Consider the following 21,213-nt stretch of genomic DNA (forward strand, 5'->3'; position numbering starts at 1 on the left):
CTGCTGCTCTCCCCCCTCACCCCCTCAACCCCGCCGTCCGCAAGGTCAGGCAGCGCTCACCGCCGGGAGGTGTAGTCGCCGTCGCCGTCGCCCTCTCCCCTCTCCTCTCCCCTCACTCTGTTAGACAGTGCTGGCGGGCGATAAATAATAAATTTAAGACGGAAGCTGCGGGCCGTATAAAATCTGACCTCCGGGCCGCGATTGGCCCCCAGGCCGGACTTTGGACATGTCTGCGATAGAGTTACTGCCTTACAACCTCGGGTGCTTATCTGTCCGGAGTTTGTACGTTCTCCTTATGACCGCGCGGGTTGTCTCCGGGCGTTCCGGTCCACCGCCCCCCCCCCCCCCCCCACACACTCCAAAGACCTACAGGATTGTATGTTAATTGGCTTCGGTAAAAGAATGTCAATTGTCCCGTGTGTGTAGGATAGTGTTATTGTGATCGCTGGTCGGAAAGGACTCGGTGGGCCGCAGGGTTAACCCCGCCCTTCCCCCTCTCTGCGCATGAGATGCAGTTTGCAGCAAAGGGACAGATGCCATATTTACCAAGTGCCTTTTTAGAGATGATCTGGGCGAATTTGGGACTAGTCTTCGGCATCGACATTATTTGGCTGTTGAGCCACTCAGGAGGTGAGTTGACGCCCTGAACTGGCAGCTAACTGATCGACGGAGGAAAGGCGACAAGCGTTCATGCTTGGCGTATGTCCACTTTGTTTGTGTTGGATTTGCAATATCGCGGTTCTTTTCATAATGCGTCAAGATATTTTACGTTAAGGCAGACGGCACATGCGGGTGGGGGGGGGGGGGGTATGTTTTAAGTGTGTGTTGATTCTCGCTGTTGTTGGCTGGCCGAGATTTTTTCCCTCTTTCAAACAAAGGATGTCGAGAAAGGTCGGTTTACTGCGAAGGTAGGCACAAAATGCTGGAGTAACTCAGCGGGACAGGCAGCATCTCTGGGGGGAAATCGGATTGGTGCCGTTTCGGGTCGGGACCCTTCTTCGGAAAGCCCCCGAGTTACTCCAGTATTTTGTGTATTATCTTCAGACAAAGGAGTCCTTTAACAGTTTCCTGCTGTGGATACAATTGATAGGCGACGTTACGGGTAGGGACTATCCCACGAGGGACTATTAACATTTTTTTTTAAACTGAAGCCAATTAACCTCCGGAGTGTGAGATGCTGACTGTCCCGCTGAGTTACTCCAGCGTCTTATGTCTATCTTTGGTTTAAACTACCATCTGCGGTTCCTTCCTACACGATCTCCACTTTCACCTGTACCCACCTTCCACTCGTGTAGGAAGAAACAGCAGATGCTGGTTTAAACCAAAAAGAGACACAAAATGCTGGAGTAACCCAGTGGGACAGGCAGCATCATTTGGGTCGAGACCAGTCTTCAGACCCGAAATGTCACTCATTCCTTCTCTCCAGAGATGCAGCCTGGCCCGTTGGGTTACTCCGTCATTTTGTATTCATCCACCTATCACTTACCAAGTTTTGTCCTGCCCCCACGGCTCATTTTAACCTTGCCCTCCCCCTCCCCACTACAATCAGGTGGAAAATGGGTCCAGACTCAAAACTTGCCACCACAGATGCTGTCTGACCCGCTGAGTTCCACCATCACTTTGTGTGATGCTCAAGACTGCAGTGTCTTCATTTTTGTTTCACTAATAAGGAGGGGTTCACCAAGGAGCTGAACAACGGTCTCAGTTTCACTCACAGGGTGCGGACTTTCGGGGTGGTGGGGCTTTCACAAGCTTACAAGCAATGTGGGTGAGGGTTTTTCCACCGTGGTTATAACACTTGTCATAACAGAAGCAGCCCTCCCAAATCTCATTCTCACGCCATGAGTCAAGAGTTTTAGGTCCTGAAACATATGACCCGAAACTGAATGACAAATGTTATCTGAAATATCATTCTATTTCGGGGTATATTTCAAGAAAATACCCTAGATTCTGGCATGAGATTGAGATATATATATATATCTCAATCTCACACACACATATATATATATATATGTATGTGTGTGTGTGTGTGTATATATATATACTAGACCAAGTGGACCCGTTGAGCCCAAACCTGTCCTGCATTGGTGGAGCACACACCCCTCCCCTCCCCACTCCCCAGTAGATAGATTTAAACTTTAAAATGTGAATAACTTAAAAAATATAACACCGATTTCAATGAAACTTCTTCCATTAGCACCGAAGAGAAGATGGCGAGTAAGGTGGGTCTAAAATTGTTGCGCTATCATGCACCGTTTTGGCTGTAGGTCAGGAACAAACAAACAAACAAATGAGAGTTTTAGTATATAGATAAAGTTGTGGGGAAGAGTCTGCTCCTGAATCTGGACGTTAGAGTTTTTGGCTCCGACATCTTCCGAAGGAACAATGCCAGGAAACATAGCAGTCTCTGTTTCCTCTCCCAGTGATCAGGTGGTTTCTAGGACAGGATCCATATCCTGTTAATGTAAATAGCTTTGGAGTGTGGGAGGAAACCCGAAAATCTCGGATCAAACCCAAGTAGTCGCCGGGAGAACGTAAAACTCCAAACAGAAAGCACCCATAGTCGGGATCGAACCCAGATCTCGGGCACTGCAAGCGTAGCAAGGCAGCAACTCTCTACCGCGGCTCCACCGTGGCCGCCCTGAAGCGTTACTTCAGCACCTGGTATTCAGCACTTTTGTATTAACCACAATCTGCAGTTCTGTTTTTGCACTACTTTCCACGCTCCCTCTTGTAAAAACACGAATCCCCTACTCTCGGTTCCTCTGTTTCTACCATCCGAGAAGTCCTCTTTCGGTAGTGACAGAGGTTTCCCTTCCACTGGCATGGATTGCTCCCTCACACGCATCTCCGATGTGTCCCGTAATTCTGCTCTACTTCCCCCTCTCCCCAGATGGAACAAGGGTTGCGTTCCCCTGGGTATTTGCCTTTCACTCCACCAGACATTTCCCTCACCACCAACGTGATCCCCACCACCAGCCACATCTTCCCATCTCCACCACTTTCTGCCTCCCTCTGCAACTCCTTGGATCACTCATCCCTTCCCGCCTATTCCACCCCCTCCTCAGCTACTTGCACCTGCAACCGCAGGAGATGTAACACCAGTCCCTACACCTCCTCCCTTGATTTCACCACCAGTCCTTCCGGAGATTCATGAGCACCTCCTCTAAACTCACCTTCAGCATCCAGGTGACCCCATTGTGGCCTCATCAGCGCGGTCAAGCGGATACTCGTTTACTGTCTTGCTGAATAATGCGCTTGGTCTGCCAAGGTTTACTGGGTCTCCCATTGCTAGCCATTTTAACTCTCCTTCCCATTTCCCTACCTAACCTTTCTGTAATGTGCCTCCTCCATTGTCAGAGTGAGGTCAAATGCAAACTGGAGGAACACCAACCCATATTCTGTACGATCACTGAATTCTCCAACTTTAGGTAACCTCTATCAACCCTCATCCCCTTTCTCCACCATACCACCCTCCCCTTTCTCCACCCTCACCTCCCCTCTGAACTCACCCCTATTTCTCCCCTTCCCCTCTACCTACATTCCCTCCTCTAGTTTCATAATTCACAATCTTCAATCGTTTTGTCTCACACCTTCTGTTTGGTCATGTCTGGCTTTGGTCCAAGCATCTGCCCATCAAAACGCCACTTCCCTCCTCACCTGTGTTCACCTATTACCTGCCATGTTTCATCCTGCCCCTCCTTTTAAGGTGAGGGGAGAAACATTAAATAGGAACCTGAAGGGTACCAATTTTTACACAAGGGGTGGTGGGTGTATGGAAGGAGCTGTCGGAGGAGGTAGTTGAAGCAGGTACTATCGCAATGTTTAAGAAACAGACAGGTACATGGACAGGACAGGATTAGAGGGATATGGGCCAAATACAGGCAGGTTGGACTAGTTTAGATGGGACATGTTGGTCGGTGTGGGCGAGTTGGGCCGAAGGGCCTGTTTCCACGCTGTATCACTCTATGACTCTTATCATATCATATATATACAGCGCGGAAACAGGCCTTTTCGGCCCACCAAGTCCGCGCCGCCCAGCGATCCCCGCACATTAACACTATCCTACACCCACTAGGGACAATTTTTTACATTTACCCAGTCAATTAACCTACATACCTGTACGTCTTTGGAGTGTGGGAGGAAACCGAAGATCTTGGAGAAAACCCACGCAGGTCACGGGGAGGACGTACAAACTCCTTACAGTGCAGCACCCGTAGTCAGGATCGAACCTGAGTCTCCGGCGCTGCATTCGCTGTAAAGCAGCAACTCTACCGCTGCGCTACCGTGCCGCCCATCTAGCTTGCGTTCCCCCACACCCCACTTCATAATTCGTCTGAAGAAGTGACCCGATCTTAAATATCACCTGTCCATGTTCTCCAGAGATGCTGCCTGGCCTGCTAGTTACTCCAGCACTTTGTGTCTTTTCTTTGTGACTTCTCTTGTGCCTGGGTTTTTATCCGGTTTTTCGCCTCACCCAGGAGATCACACGGTTCTTTTGGGTGGGAAGAAGGGCGATAGTGGGAAGGGGGTTGGGGTAGGATCAGCCATGATCGTATTGAATGGCGGAGCGGGCTCGAGGGGCCGGTTGGCCTACTCCTGCTCCTATTTTCTTATGTTCTTGTGTTCTTTGTAAACCATCTGCTGTTTCTCGTGTTCGCAGTTTGTATGTTATCTTAGGGCGGAGTATCTCCGAGCGTCAAAAATAACAGTAGATAATTTGGTGATTAAATTATCTCTAAATCATCCTGACTTTGGGTGCTGTCTGTACGGAGATTGTACCTTCTCCCTGTGACCGCGTGGGTTTCCTCTGGGTGCTCCGGTTTCCTTGCACACTCCAATGACGTGCAAGTTTGTAGATGAATTGGTTTCGGACAGTTGGAAAATTGTCCTTTGTGTGTGGGATAGTGCTGGTGTGCGGGGTAATCATGGGTCAGTGCGGACTCGGTGAGCCAAAGGGCCTGTGTTCATGCTGTATCTCTCTAAAGTCTAAAGGTAATGGAAGATGTAGAATGGAACCAAATAAGGAGGGGTGGTGCAGACGGGAACAACGGAGGGAGGCGAGGGCGAGCAGTGGGTGGGGGAGAGGAACCCAATGGGGGAGTAATGAGAGATGGCGCAGGTGAGGCAGAGATATGGCGTGACAGGAGGCTGTGGGGATTATCGTAAGAAGCGTATGTGTGAAAAGATGAAAGTCAATGGGAACAGACTGCTTGAAATTGGATAACAAGAGGTGACTTGGGCAGCGGTGGAAATTGGCGCCGAGAGGCTGGTGTGGGAATAAGGGGGGGAATTAAAATGACACAGCTGGAAGAAATGTGCTTAAAATAGCTAGCATCTGGATGTTTACGGGCGGCACGGTAGCGCAGCGGTAGAGTTGCTGCTTTACAGCGAATGCAGCGCCGGAGACACAGGTTCGATCCTGACTACGGGTGCTGCACTGTAAGGAGTTTGTACGTTCTCCCCGTGACCTGCGTGGGTTTTCTCCGAGATCTTCGGTTTCCTCCCACACTCCAAAGACGTACAGGTATGTAGGTTAATTGGCTGGGTAAATGTAAAAATTGTCCCTAGTGGGTGTAGGATAGTGTTAATGTACGGGGATCACTGGGCGGCACGGACTTGGAGGGCCGAAAAGGCCTGTTTCCGGCTGTAGATATATGATGATATGATGATGATTGCCAGGACACACAGGCATGAGCTATTGGGGGAGGTTGAGCAGGCAAGGGCTTTATTCATTGGAGTGTACGAGGATGAGGGATGGTGTACAAAATCAGGAGGAATAGATCGGATAGATGCACAATCTTTTGCCCAGAGTAAGGGAATCGAGAACGAAAGGACATGGGCTTACGGTGATGGGGATAGATTTAATAGGAACCTGAGAGGTTGCTCTTTTACACAAAGGCTGGGGGGGGGGGGGGGTGTATGGAATGAGCTGCCGGAGGAGGTAGTAGGGGCATGTACTATCGCAATGTTTAAGAAACATTTGTAAAGGTACAGGTTTAGGGGGATATGGGCCAAATGCAAGCCCATACTAGTTTAGATGGGACATGTTGGTCGGTGTGGGCGAGTTGGGCCGAAGGGCCTGTTTCCACGCTGTATCACTCTATGACTCTTCCCATCTAGTTTGCGTGCCCCCACATCCCACTCCATAATTCGTCTGAAGAAGGGTCCAGACCCTAAATATCACCTGCCCATGTTCTCCAGAAATGCTGCCTGGCCTGCTAGTTGCTCCAGCACTTTGTGTATTTTCTTTGTAAACCATCTGCCGATCACCGTTGGTGAATGTTTGTTAATCAGTCATATAATCAAGCATAAATCCCTTCTGCGACAGATGTATTCCCTTGCAACCCACTCACACATTTTATTCCTCCATGTACAAACAAAGAGTTCTGCAAATTTCTTGTAATCAGACACTGAACAGATGGTGTTTGATTTACCAAGGGTGGGCAATTCCAGCTTTATCTCCTGCCATTCAGAGTTCAGATGTTTGGAAGAGTTCTTTTGTTCATTCGCTCTAGGAGCAGAATTAGGCCGTCTGGCCCATCAGGTCTACTCTGCCATTCAATCTTTCCCGACCTATGTTTCCCTCTTATTCTCCTGCCTTTTCCCCATAACCCCCGAGACCCTTACTAATCAATGCACGTAGTAAGGAACTGCGGATGCTGGTTTAAACCGAAGATAGACACAAAATGCTGGAGTAACTGAACGGGACAGACTGCAGGGTACTTCATAGGCAGGGTTCTTCATACAGTGAGCAAGCTTCAGAGAAGGAGAGTACCAGCTAAAGGTATTAAATCAGATTCTCATTGCATCTCTGAGTGCTTTGGAGGTAATTCATTAATATCTAACTGTAGTCGCTAATGCACTAAAGGCCACACAGCAGCCAGTGTTTTTACCTGCTCGAACTTCCTGTTGCTAACCATTTTAATTGTTCAATTTTAATTCCTCACATATTCCCAATACCAACCTTTCTGTCCTGGGCTAGACACAAAATGCTGGAGTAACTCAGCGGGACAGGCAGTATCTCTGGAGAGAAGGAATGGATGACGTTTCAGGTCAAGACCCTTCTTCAAGCCGCATATATTCTTGTACATGACCTCATATCTCATGTATTTGGCAGCTTCTGTGGATTTGATCGGTCTCTTTCAAATATCTGGGCACATATTCACAAGGTCTCCCACTGCTTCCATACTTTACAACTGTGTCAATAAGCTGCGACTGCATTTCCCCAATTCATTTACTAAAATAGATGATCTCCATAGAAGGAATGCATTGAGACCCTTCTTCGGGTCTTGAACCGAAACATCACCATTCCTTCCTTCCAGAGATGTTGCCTGTCCCCATTAGCTACTGCAGCATTTTGTGTCTACCTTTGTTTTAAACCAGCATCTGCAGTTCCTTGCTACACATTTCTGTCCTGGGCCTCCTCCGTTGCCAGGATGAGGCCACGTGCAAACTGGAGGAGCAGCACCTCGTATTCCGCTTGTGTAGCTTATACTCCAAGGGTGTGGCCATTGAATTCTCCAAACGCGCGAGGTTTGATTGACCCACTCGCAGGCCCCTCATCGCCCTGCGTGGCCTGGCCGCGGCACCTTCCATCGCCCGGTGGGGGCTGAGGACCTTCATCGGCCTGCTCGGCTCGGCCCTGGGACTCTCCATCGCCCGGTGGGGGCTTCAAAAGTCGGGAGCCTCGATCGCCTCGTGGCGCCACGGGAGAAGAATGAGGAGGAGATAAGACTTTTCTTTGCCTTCCATCACAGTGAGGGTGTGCCTGGAGCAATCACTGTGATGGCTGTTTGTGTTAAAAATTGTAATTGTGTGTCTTGTGTTCTTTATTGTCTACTGCCGGACCCTGACGTGAGAGGACGCTGGCGCTATTTGTTCGCCGCTTCTCCGTCTGGACAGTCCGTTTGTTTTTATGTCTTGACTGTTTTTGTAAAGCGTCTTTGAGCATCTGGAAAAGTGCTATAAAAAATAAATGTTTATTATTATTATTATTAATAATTTTAGGTAACCCCTTCTCTTTACTGTGCCCCAACTGGATGCGTACCCATTTCTCACACTATCCCACCCCTTCCCCCACCCACTTCCACCTTTATCCCTTCCTCTGGCTTTACTCTTCGCTCCTCTTCTCTCCTTGCCGTACAGCCTTTTGTCTTCTTTACATCTCTGGCCTTTGTCCACCTTTCAGCCACATAAACCCACTCCCACATCACCTACAGGTGACAGTAGGAGGTGCTGCCTCACCACATCAGAGGCCCGGGTTCGATCCTGACTTCCAGGTGCTGCCTGTACGGAGTTTGTACGTTCTCCCTGTGACCTGCGTGGGTTTTCTCCGGGTGTTCTGGTTTCCTCCCACACACTAAAGGCGCGCGGGATTGTAGGTTAATTGGCTTCTGTTAAGTGTAAAATGTTCCTGGTGTGTAGGATGGTGCTAGTGTATGGGATGGTTGCTGGTTGGAGCAGACTCGGTGGGCCAAAGGGCCCATAGTCAGGATTGAATGCGGGTCCTTCATTGCATATTTTCATGGTCTAGTACCAATCAGACTGAAGCCTGTGTGCCTTCTCTTTGCATCAATGTCTCAGCAATGTATGGTCTCACCCATTAATAACTGAATAGATGTATCAGCCATTGGCAACTGGCCAAGAGTCATGAAACCCCAGCATAAATATCTATGTATCTGACACTGATCATGTGTCTTCAGCCTCAAGGCAGTGGAACCGATATCCATTTCATTGAAATTCAAGTAACAAAGAGTTATTCTGTTCTGCACATGGATAAAGTAAAATAGACACTGTTGGAGGAGTGACCATGGCTTGAATTTCTAACCAACAAACCTGTACATCTTTGGAGTGTGGGAGGAAGCAGGAGCGCCTGCAGAAAGCCAACACGATCACGGGGCGAACGTACAAACTCCGTATAGACAGTACCCATAGTCAGGATTGAATCCGGGTCTCTCAGAGTGCTCTCACAAGTTCATTAGTGATAGGAGCAGAATTAGGCCATTCGGTCCATAAAGTCTACTCCACCATTCCACCGTGGCTGATCTATCTTTCCCTCCCAACCGCATTCTCCCCTTAACCCCTGACACCCATACTAATCAAGAATCTATCTTTCGCTGCCTTAAAAATATCCATTGACTTGGCCTCCACAGCCTTCTGTGGCAATGAATTCCAAAGATTCATCATCCTCCCACTCTCCAAAGACGTACAGGTTTGTGGGTTAATTGGCGTGGGTTAATTGGCGTTGGTAAAATTGTAGTGTGTAGGACAGTGCTAATGTACGGAGATCGCTGGTCGGAGTGGTCTCAGTGGGCTGAAGGGCCTGTTTTCGTGCGGTATCTCTAAGTCTAAACCGCTCTGTAATCCAGCATCTTCAACAAAATAGGAAGTGATAAATAAAGGCTGTCTTTCTCGCAGCCACTCTTTCCTTCCTTAGTATAACTTCCAAACACGCAACTGCATGATCTGCCAGGGAAGGTGTTGAGGGCGGCTCAGTGCCTCACAGCGGCAGAGGCCTGGGTTTGATGCTGACCTTGGGCGCTCCGTGTGTGTGGAGTTTTCACATTCTCCCTTGAGTTTTAGTTTAACTTAGTTAGTTCAGTTTATTCCCACGTGTACCGAGGTACAGTGAAAAGCTTTTGGTCGTGCGCTAACCGGTCAGCAGAAAGACAATACATGATTACAATCGATCCATTTAGGGCGAAGATACTAGAGGAACAAGATAGACCACTCGACCGTAAAAACCATAGTATGTCACGGTGCCATTTTAGTCGGCAGATACTTGCAGAAACATTTAAAAAGAAAAATAACAAAAATCTGTGAATTGATAGATGAGATATATTCTGCATTTGAATGGTATCATCACACATACTGTTCCCCCAAAACACTGATTACACTGCGAAAGGCATAGTGGATGGCGGGTTTTGCTTACTAAAATGGCGGATGTTACGCTCCCTTGCAAACTACACTTCAGTATAGGCAATTTCAACAGAGTGGTCCATCTTGTTCCTCTAGTATCTTTGATTTACAGTGTTTAAATGCATGATAAGGGAATAACGTTTAGTGCAAAGTAGAGCCAGCCTAGTCCGATCAAGGATAGTCTGAGGGTCATCAAAGTGATAGATAGTAGTTCGGCACTGCTCTTTAGTTGTGGTAGGATGTGACCACGTGGGTTTCCTCCGGGTGCTCTGGGTTTCTCCCTCATCAGAAAGAGGTGTGGGTTTGTTGGTTAATTGTCCCCTAGTGTGTTTGGATTGTGTGTGACAGTGGGATAACTGTGTGAACTAGTGTGCGAATGGCTGATCAATGGTCAGCACAGACACGGGAGGGCCGAAGGGCCTGTTTCCACGCTGTATCCTTCATTCATTCAATGACAGCACTGACGCTGGTCAAATGCACTGTGTTGGAGATGATATGCCAGAGAGGGAGATCAGATGTGGAAAAACTTGACTCTGAAAACGTCAGTGCCTTCGGTGGAGTCACTGCCTCCTGTCCCCAACACCCTGTAGGGATAAAGTGCTTAGGCTAGCAACAGTGGCTGTTGAGGAGGGACACGAGCCTGAGAACTGTTCTACTGTAGTCAATCCAGAACTTCAATGATTCAAAGATACTTTATTGTCACATGCACCAATGTGCAGCGAAATGTTTTTGCATAGAACCCAGTAAAATCATACAACAGACCACACCGAGGCAGCACACACGAGTCGGTGTCGAGAAAGTTGCAAACGTTCACCGAACAGTCCCATGTACTGCCTGCTGCCCCCTCCCCGCCCCCCCTCCACCGTGACCCCCCTTCGTTCTCAGCGCCCCCCAACCACTCTCCGATGGCCCTCCTCGCACAGCGACGCACAGTTTAGGTGGAGGCAGGGCCGTTTTTACAGCATTATGGGCCCCCGGGCAAAGCAGTGTACTGGGGCCCCCACCGTTACTCTCCCCCACCCCCCTTTTCCTACCAGCACCCCCCCCCCCCCCTGTCGTGCCGGCGAAAAGCACTTACCGAAAAGCACTTAGCGATGGACTTAGGGTGCTACATTGTTGCGAAAAGCACTTACAGATCGCTGTGAGAAGCACTTAGTGACCGAAAATGTTGCGAAAAAAGCACTTATTCAACCTACATTTTTAAAGTAGTATTTATTTATTGCAAGTCACTTAACATACACAGATCAGCATGGGGCCCCTATGCTCGTGGGCCCCCGGGCAAGTGCCCATCAGGCCCATGCGTTAAGACGGCCCTGGGTGGAGGTGGGAGAGGGGGTGGTGTTAGTGGGAGCCTCCTCTCTCCCAGGGTCAAACCTCTCGGAATTTTCTCCCGCAGAGAGCCATGAAGCTGGAATCATTGCGTGAATCCCAAGTTGGAGGCCGAGAGGGTTTTGATCTAGAGGGGTGTCATGGGCCACAGAGACCCGGTCAAAAAGTAGAGCGGGAGGCCAAGATCTGATAAAAACCACAAACAAACTGAACGATGAAGCCCACACAGACGCCTGTTGCTTATGTTAATGCAAATATTAAGCACCCGTAGTCAGGATCGAACCCGAGTCTAAGGCCCTGGAAGGCAGCAGCGCCACCGTTGTGCCAGTGCCGCCCGACATGGCTCACCCCCAACTTTCCGAACACACCACTCCAGCCAGAGGTATTTCAATCCAGTATAATTGATTGGATGATGATAATAGACAATAGACAATAGGTGCAGGAGAAGGCCATTTGGCCCTTCGAGCCAGCACCGCCATTCAATGTGATCATGGCTGATCATTCTCAATCAGTACCCCGTTCCTGCCTTCTCTCCATACCCTCTGACTCCACTATCCTTAAGAGCTCTATCTAGCTCTCTCTTCAATGCATTGAGAGAATTGGCCTCCACTGCCCTCTGAGGCAGAGAATTCCACAGATTCACAACTCTCTGACTGAAAAAGTTTTTCCTCATCTCTGTTCTAAATGGCCTACCCCTTATTCTTAAACTGTGGCCCCTGGTTCTGGACTCCCCCAACATTGGGAACATGTTTCCTGCCTCTAACGTGTCCAACCCCTTAATAATCTTATACGTTTCGATAAGATCCCCTCTCATCCTTCTAAATTCCAGTGTATACAAGCCTAGTCACTCCAGTCTTTCAACATATGACAGTCCCGCCATTCCATGTTAGGAAAAGGAAATGACTGTGGCATTTACTTGATGATTAACTCAATTGTGATGCTTAGATGTGGCAGTCTTGCTCCACTCCTGAACCCCAGACTTGCAACATTTGGGCTGACTGTTTAATCTACCCGGGGGAGTTTCGTGTTGACACTCTGTCTGCAGTCTACATCCGGCCTCAGGCAGTCATCAAGCTGCCGTTTGTGGAATCGAGTGCTGCGATCAACACGTACAAAACGCTGCCTTCGATGAACGCAGCCATGATCGTCATCAATGGGGACCTCGACCAGGCTCGCATGAAGATATGTTGGAAGGAACTGCAGATGCTGGTTTAAGCCGAAGATACATACAAAATGCTGGAATAGCTCAGCGGGACAGGCAGCATCTCTGGAGAGAAGGAATGGGTGTTGTTTGAGGTCGAGACCCTTTGTCAGACTGATGTCAGGGGAGAGGGAGATACATAGATAAGGAAGTATAAGGTGTGAAAATAGGACAAAGGGGATGTAGGTCAAGGAAAATGTAGAATTGTTAGCTGGGAGAAGGTAACAACAGATAAAATGTGGCCGGAGACAGTACAGGGAGGGATGGAGAGAGAGGGAAAGCAAGGGTTAATTGAAGTTAGAGAAGTCAATGCTCATACCGCTGGTGTTGTAAGCTGTCCAAGTGAAATATGGGGTGCTGTTCCTCCAATTTGCATTGGGCCTCACTTCGACAATGGAGGCGACCCAGGACAGAAATGTCAGTGTGGGAATGGGTGGGGGAGCTAAAGTGTTTAGCAACCGGCAGATCAGGTAGGTTTAGGTGGACTGAGCGCAAACAATAATATACATGACAATACAGAAGAATATGACAAGACTCGTTTGAATATTGAAACAGCTTTGCTCGGATAAAATAAATGACAGATAGTCTCAAAGCTTTTGAAGGTGAAAATGCCAGGCACTCAAAATTACTCTTCTGTGGCTGACTGTCGGAATTAGAATCATAGAGTCATGGCGTGATATAGTGTGGAATCAGGCCCTTCAGCCCAACTTGCCCACACCGGTCAACATATCCCTGCTACACTAGTCCCATCTGCCTGCGCTTGGTCCATATCCCTCCAACCCTGTCCTAGCCATGTATCTGTCTAACTGTTTCTTAACAGTTGGGATAGTCTCAGCCACAACTACCTCCTCTGGCAGCTTGTTCCATACACCCATCACCCTTTGTGTGAAAAGGATACCCGTCAGATTCCTATTCAATCTTTTCCACTTCACCTTCAACTTATGTCCTCTGGTCCTCGATTCCCCTACTTTGGGCAAGAGATTCTGTGCATCTACCCGATCTATTCCTCTCCTGATCAATTATTGATTGTTTAGTTAAAGATGGCTGATGCTTAATTCAATGAACGCAGAACATAGAACGTTGAGGGTGCTGCACTAATGCAGGAGATGTTTGGGCCCAACGGGTCCACATGGTCTAGTCTCCTTTAAAGGTTGCCCCATCTCACCTTAAAACTAGGTCCTCTAAGTCTTTGTTGATTCCATTCTGTAGAAAGGGTTCAAACTGTCTACCCCATCTAGTCTGATCTCAACCCAATATTTATTTAAACTACGCTGTGGAATCTAAATCTATTTATTGCCTCGCCTAACATCTTTAATTTCCCTTTGTTATGCTGGCCTCATTTCCTATCATGCCTTCCCAGTATGTCAGCTCTTTGGTTAAATGTCATACAAACTACTCATCTTTCGTATGACTTTCAGAATTCACTACATGTTAATGGTAAGGAATTTATTTAGTCAGAAGGTGGTGAATCTGTGGAATTCATTGCCACAGAAGGCTGTGGAGGCCAAGTCAATGGGTATTTTTAAGGCAGAGACAGATAAATTCTTGATTAGTACAGGTGTCAGGGGTTATGGGGAGAAGACAGGAGAATGGGTTAGGAGGGCGAGATAGATCAGCCATGATTGAATGGTGGAATAGATTTGATGGGCCGAATGGCCTGATTCTGCTGCTATCACTTATGAACTTTTAAATGTGATAGTACCTGCTTCAACTACCTCCTCCGACAACTCGTTCCATACGCCCACCACTCTTGTGTGCAAAAGTTGTCTCTCCTGTTCCTGTTAAATCTTTCCCTTCTCACCTTAAACCTTGTCCACTGGTTCTTGATTCCCCTACTCTGCGTAAAAGACTCTGCATTTCCCCTATCTATTCCCCTCATGATCTTACACACCTCTGTAAGATCACCCCTCATCCTCCTGCACTCCAAGGTATAAAGTCCTGTATCCATCTATCACTTGTGTAGAAAGGAACTGCAGATGCTGCTTTATACCGCAGAGAGACACAAAGTGCTGGAGTAACTAGGTTAATTCCCGGAATGGCGGGACTGTCGTATGTTGAAAGGCTGGAGCGATTGGGCTTGTATACACTGGAATTTAGAAGGATGAGGGGGGATCTTATTGAAACATATAAGATAATTAGGGGATTGGACACATTAGAGGCAGGAAACATGTTCCCAATGTTGGGGGAGTCCAGAACAAGGGGCCACAGTTTAAGAATAAGGGGTAGGCCATTTAGAACGGAGATGAGGAAGAACTTTTTCAGTCAGAGAGTGGTGAAGGTGTGGAATTCTCTGCCTCAGAAGGCAGTGGAGGCCAGTTCGTTGGATGCTTTCAAGAGAGAGCTGGATAGAGCTCTTAAGGATAGCGGAGTGAGGGGGTATGGGGAGAAGGCAGGAACGGGGTACTGATTGAGAGTGATCAGCCATGATCGCATTGAATGGCGGTGCTGGCTCGAAGGGCTGAATGGCCTACTCCTGCACCTATTGTCTATTGTCTATTGTCTATTGTAACTCAGCGAATCAGGCAGCGTCTCTGGATTAGGTGACGTTCTGAGTCGAGACCCTTCATCAGACCTGAAACATCACCTATTCCTTTTCTACAGAGATACTGCCTTATTCCACCATTTTGTGTCTATCTACGGTGCAAACTAACATCTCCAGCTTGTTCTTACACGTGTAAGTTGGGAAATCATGTTACAGTTATGCAAAACGTTGGTGAGGCCACATTTAGAGTGTTGTTTCAGTTTTGGTCACCGTGTTATAGGAAAGATGTTGTCAAGCCGGCAAAGGTGCAGAGGAGATTTAAGAGGATGTTGCCAGGACTCGAGGGCCTGAGTATGCTGGGACTCTATTCCTCGGAGCGCAGGAGGATGAGGGGTGATCTTATAGAGTGGTACAAATTCGTGGGAGGAATAGATTGGGTAAACACAGTCTTTTGCCGACAGTAGGGGAATTGAGAACCAGGGGACATGGTTTAAAGTGAGTGGGGGAAGATTTAATAGAAACCTAAGGGGTAATGATTTTACACAAAAGGTGGTGGGTGTATGGAACGAGCTGCCGGAGATCGTTGAGGCAGGTACTATCGCAATGTTTAAGAAACATTAAGACAGGTGCATGGACAGGATAGGTTTAGAGAGATATGGGCCAAATGCAGGCAGGTGGGACTAGTGTAGATGGGGAATATTGGTCGGCATAAGCAAATTGGGCCGAAGGGCCTGTTTCAACGCTGTGTGACGCTAACAGTATTTGTTTTTATCCAGACCTTCCATCGGCAAACAATATTTTTGCAAAAACGGAAACTATATTTGCGAGGGGAAGAGAAATGAGAAACTGATGATGCTGATTGTGCACTTGGGGTGGGGAAAAAAAGCTAGAAGAGAGGAGGGGCAGAAGAGAAAAAGGATGGGTGACGTTTCGGGTCGTCAAGGGTCCTCACCCAGAACGTCAGTAATCTTACTAAATGATGGAGTAGCCATTAAGGTTTGAGTGGTCTCTTATTCACGCTCCTGTCTGTCCCATACACTCATATTGTGTAAGCTGACTCGAAAGGTAACCTATCCAGTTGTCCAGAGATACTGCCAGACTTGCCGAGACACATTTGCATTTTGTATCCATTTTTGGCATGCGAGAAACAATGTTTCACAGGTGCAGAAGTGAATCGTTGTAATTCGGACGTACTGAACAGAGCGCTTCCCACAATCTTTCAGTGCATCCACACGCTGTCTTAAATCTGGGGCAGCTGGAGGAGGGAAGAGGGGGAAGGGGGTAGAGTCTCCAAAATAATTAAACTCGTTCAAAGTAGTAAGAGGGGCAATGATAAATGTCTGAAGGGTCTCGGCCCGAAACGTCACCCATTCCTTCTCTCCAGAGATGCTGCCTGTCCGGCTGAGTTACTCCAGTTTTTTATGTCCATCTCCAGAGATGCTGCCTGATCCACTGAGCTACTCTTGCTTTTTGCATCCAAAATGTCCAAGTAATCCAGGTTGCAATCGCCAAACTGCTTTCCTGTTGACTGCAAGAGTGGCAGGAATCTTGCTTCCTGCAGCTTTCTTTTCCAAAAATAAACTTTATTCCGAATTAAAACTAATGCACAACAATTCAGACCCGTCTGAAGAAAGGTCCCGAGCTGAAGTGTCACCTAACCATGTTTGGCAGAGATGCTGCCTGACCCGTTGAGTTACTCCAGTACATAGACACACAGTGCTGGAGTAACTCAGAGGACCAGGCATCATCTCTGGAGAACATGGATAGGCATATTTTCAGATCTGGATTCTTCTTGAGACTGATTGTGGTTGGGGAGGGATGCAGAAAGCTGGAAGAGTGCTAGGTGCGGGAGACAGACTGGCGAGTGATAGGTGGATGCAGGTGAGGAGGGGGATTGACTGCCTGATTGTTGTACATAGGGCAGTGGCGGGGCAGTGTGGTGGCACAGTGGTGGACTTGCTGCCTTACAGCGCCAGAGACCCAGGTTCAATCCTGACTACGAATCGTCTGTATGGAGTTTGAAGGCTCTCCCTGTGACGGCATGGGTTATCACTCCTCCGGTTTCCTCCCACATACCAAAGAAGTAGCTTCTGTAATTGGTCCCCAGTATGTAGGATAGAACTAGTGCATGGGGATCGCTATTCGGCGTGGACTCGGTGAGCCAAAGGACCTGTTTCCACGTTGTATCTCTAAACTAAACAGATCTGAGGCCGGAGATGAAAAGACAAAAAGTGTGGGGTATGGTGATAAGAATAGAAGATGCGCGAATTGTGAAGCCAGAGGAAGGAATATAGGTGGAAGGGGAAAGGGAGAAATGGATGCACATGCAGGTGGGGCACACAGAAGAGGGGGGGGAGTTGGGATGTACGTTTGGAGATTAGTTAACTAAAATCGGAGAAATCTATGTTCGCTCCATTGGATTGTAAGCTACTCAAGTGGAATATGATACATGTTATCCTGATTGCTGCCTGATCCACTGAATTACTCCCGCACTTTGTGTCTTTTTTAAATAAACCGGCATCTGCAGTTCACAGTAACTACAGGTTGCAGGGGGAGCATGCAAACTCCAAACAGAGAGTGCATGAGATCGGGATTGAAGCGGGTTCTCTGGCGCTGCGAGGCAGCGTCTCTACAGCCTGCATTACTCCAGCAAAATAGTTGCCAGATAGAAACGTGGAAAATAAATGCAGGGGTAGGCCATTCGAGCCAGCACCGCCATTCAAGATGATCATGGCTGATCATCCTAAATCAGTACCTCATTCCTGCTTTTCTCCCCACATTCCGTGATTCCATTAGCGCTAAGAGCTAAATCTAACTCTCACTTGAAAACATCCTGTGAATTAGAAACATTGAAAAATCGGTGCAGGAGTAGGCCATTCGGCCCTTCGAGCCAGCACCACCATTCAACAAGATCATGGCTGATCATCCAAAATCAGTACCCATTCCTGATTTTTCCCTAAATCCCTTGATTCCGTTAGCCCAAAGAGCTATATCTAACCCTCTCTTGAAAACATCCAGTGAATTGGACTCCACTACGTTCTGTGGCAGAGAATTCCACAGATTCGCAACTCTGCATGAAAAAGTTTTTCCTCACCTCAGTCCTAAATGGCCTACCCCTTATTCTTAAACTGTGTGACCCCTGGTTCTGGACTGCCCTAACATCGGGAACATTTGTTCCTGCATCTAGCCTGTCCAATCCCTTAAGAATTTTATAAGCTTCTATAAGATCCCCTCTCATCCTTTAAAATTCCATTGAATACAAGCCCAGTCGACACTGTCTCACTCTCTCCTCCCACAATGTGGCCCCTCAAAAATGCTGTCCACCACTTCGTTACCTCCTGACTGATCCATGCCAGGTTTTGCAACTCTCTCATAAGCCTGTGGGCTGGTAGACATGGTTCCCATGTGTGGTGACAGGGTATCGGGTGGTTTAACGGCCAGATTATGTGAGTAATTATGGTGATTGCTTATTAAAGATAATGCAGTGGGTGCAGCTGCAAGAGCCACATTTCACTAGAGTAAGTGAACCGAAGGTCAGAAGACATAGGTTTACGGTAATGGGGAAAGGATTTGATAGGGTAACTTTTTCACACAAAGGGTAGTGGGTGCATGGAACAAGCTGCCAGAGGAGGTAGTTGAGGCCAGGACTATCCCAACGTTCAAGAAACAGTTGGAGAGGTGCATGGATAAGACAAGTTTGGAAGGATATGGAGCAAGTGCAGGCTGGGGGGGACTAGTGTACCTGGGACATTTTGGCCAGTGTGGGCAAGTTGGTCTGAAGGACCTATTACCACACTGTATCAATCTATGACTTGTTTTAAAGGGTTGGGAAAATGGTGAAAAGGTGGGGTGGTGAGTGGGATGTTGATGTTTCTGCAGTAAGGGTTATGTTGAGCAACTTCGTGACTTGCGGATGTGAGCGTTGTTGGAAGAGACGGTTTCTCCTCTCCCCCACCCTGCCTACAATCTGTCTGAAGAAGGTTCTCGATTCGAAACATCACTTCAATGGTGTTGTATTTGTCACATGTGCCACTGCACTGTGAAATTCTTTGTTCATATATTGCACATGGTTCAATGGTTTCTTTATTGTCACATGTACCAGATTCAGTGAAATACATTTTTTGCATACAGCTCAGCAAAAATATCCCCATACTTGAGCACAATCTCCCGGTTAGTACAGAAAGTGTACCGTCTAGTCTGAAGAAAGGTCTCGACCCGAAACGTCACCCATTCCTTCTCTCCAGAGATGCTGCTTGTCCCGCTGAGTTGCTCCACCATTTTGTGTCTAAGTACAGAACAGCCCACTGAGTCTATATGCAAGAGGAGCCATTTTACAAACCCAGCTGCCATTTTACAAAAAGCTGGAGCAACTCAGCGGGGCAGGCAGCATCTCCGGAGAGAAGGGATGGTGACATTTTGGGTCGATACCCTTCTTCAGACAGAAAGTCGCAGGAAAGGGAAACGAGAGATGTAGATGATGATGTAAAGAGATATACAATCCCCCCCCCCAACCCCCCCGCCAGTTCTTACTAGGCCCTTTGTTCAGCATCCACTGCCGTTGTCCTCTCCCTCCAACTCCTCACTGATTCCTAGTCCACGGGGTGAGCAGGGGCCAGATCGGATGGCATTCCCTCTTCAAGCGAGTTCTTGGTTCGTCAACTTGGCTTGCGATTGGGATATGACCGCGATCGGGATCGAGTAATGCGGGCACCGCCATGTTTTGGTTCTCGACGTACTGGAGCAGTTCCCCGCGAACCGACATCCCTCTCCTCGCCCGGCCATCTTTGTGTCCCGTGGGTGCCACCTGCAGCCGACCTTAAAGGTTCACGCTCCTACCGACCCTTGCCCCTCGCGTCCGACATATCCGGCCCCAGCCGGCCGACGAGTCTGTGGTCCAACAAGCCTTCGAGTGGGTCCATGGTCTCTACAGAGATCTCCTATCCATGTTCTCCAGAGATGCTGTCTGACCTGCCGAGTTACTCCAGAACATTTGTGCACTTTTGTGAGCAGCTGTTTTTGTCACAAAAATAATTTCACTTGTGTTAGCACTTTGCACATGTGACAATAAATGCTTCAGTGAACCGATGAGGTGGTGTTAGCGCCAGCTGCACAGCTTCCCCCAGCAGTTCACCATCTATATTAATGATTTGGAAAAGGGAATTAGAAGCAACATGAGCAAGTTTGCAGATGACACAAAGCTGGGTGGCAGTGTAAACTGTGAAGAGGATGTTAGGAGGTTGCAGGATGTCCTGTTCAGGTTGAGTGAGTGGGCAGATGCGTGGCACATGCAGTATAATATAGATAAGTGTGAGGTTATCCACTTTGGCGGCAGAAACAAGGAGTCAGATTATTATCTTAATGGAGTTAGGTCAGGAAGGGGGAGGTGCAGCAAGACCTGGGTGTCCTTGTACACCAGTCACTGAAAGTTGGCGTGCAGGTACAGCAGGCAGTGAAGAAAGCTAATGGAATGTTGGCCTTCATAACAAGAGGATTTCAGTATAGGAGTAAAGGTGTTCTTCTGCAGTTGTATAGGGCCCTGGTAAGACCACATCTGGAGTATTGTGTACATTTTTGGTCTCCTAATTTGAGGAAGGACATCCTTGTAATTGAGGCAGTGCAGCGTAGGTTCACGAGATTGATGCCTGGGATGCCAATCCTTCACTGACATATGAGGAAAGATTGAAAAGACTAGGCTTGTATTCACTGGAGTTTAGATGGATGAGAGGGGATCTTACAGAAACATATAAAATTATAAAAGGACTGGACAAGCTAGATGCAGGAAAAATGTTCCCAATGTTGGGCGAGTCCAGAACCAGGGGCCACAGTCTTAGAATAAAGGGGAGGCCATTTAAAACTGAGGTGAGAAAAACCTTTTTCACCCAGAGAGTTGTGAATTTGTGGAATTCTCTGCCACAGAGGGCAGTGGAAGCCAAATCACTGCATGGATTTAAGAGAGAGTTAGACAGAGCTCTAGGAATCAAGGGATATGGGGAGAAGGCAGGCACGGGGTATTGATTGGGGACGATCAGCCATGATCACAATGAATGGCGGTGCTGGCTTGTAGGGCCGAATGGCCTCCTCCTGCACCTATTTTCTATGTTTCTAGTTCTTCCAGTTTCAATTTCTTTGTTGCCCAAACAATGCTGCTGGATAGAGTGCCAGCGTGCTGCAGTCCGACCTTGACCTACTAGAAAGCACAATGACGTAGCTGATCAGCGCCGCTGCTTCACAGCTCCAGAGAATAGGGGCCAAGTCAGTGGATAATTTTTAAGGCAGAGAT

At 47.9% G+C, this 21,213-nt stretch overlaps 1 protein-coding gene across 4 annotated transcripts in view; it reads left to right on the forward strand.

Moving 5' to 3' along the window:
- Positions 1–431: 431 nt before the first annotated feature.
- LOC144603203 (signaling lymphocytic activation molecule-like) overlaps positions 432–21,213 on the forward strand; it is a 70,443-nt gene continuing 49,661 nt past the window's right edge. For all 4 annotated transcript variants that reach the window (XM_078416394.1, XM_078416391.1, XM_078416390.1 and 1 more), the window contains exon 1: positions 432–630. In XM_078416394.1, the coding sequence (XP_078272520.1) occupies positions 510–630 (121 nt within the window). In that variant the 5' untranslated portion in view covers positions 432–509. The remainder of the gene's footprint in view (positions 631–21,213) is intronic.

The sequence above is a fragment of the Rhinoraja longicauda genome, chromosome 19, assembly GCF_053455715.1.
Source record: "Rhinoraja longicauda isolate Sanriku21f chromosome 19, sRhiLon1.1, whole genome shotgun sequence".
Lineage (NCBI taxonomy): Eukaryota > Metazoa > Chordata > Chondrichthyes > Rajiformes > Arhynchobatidae > Rhinoraja > Rhinoraja longicauda.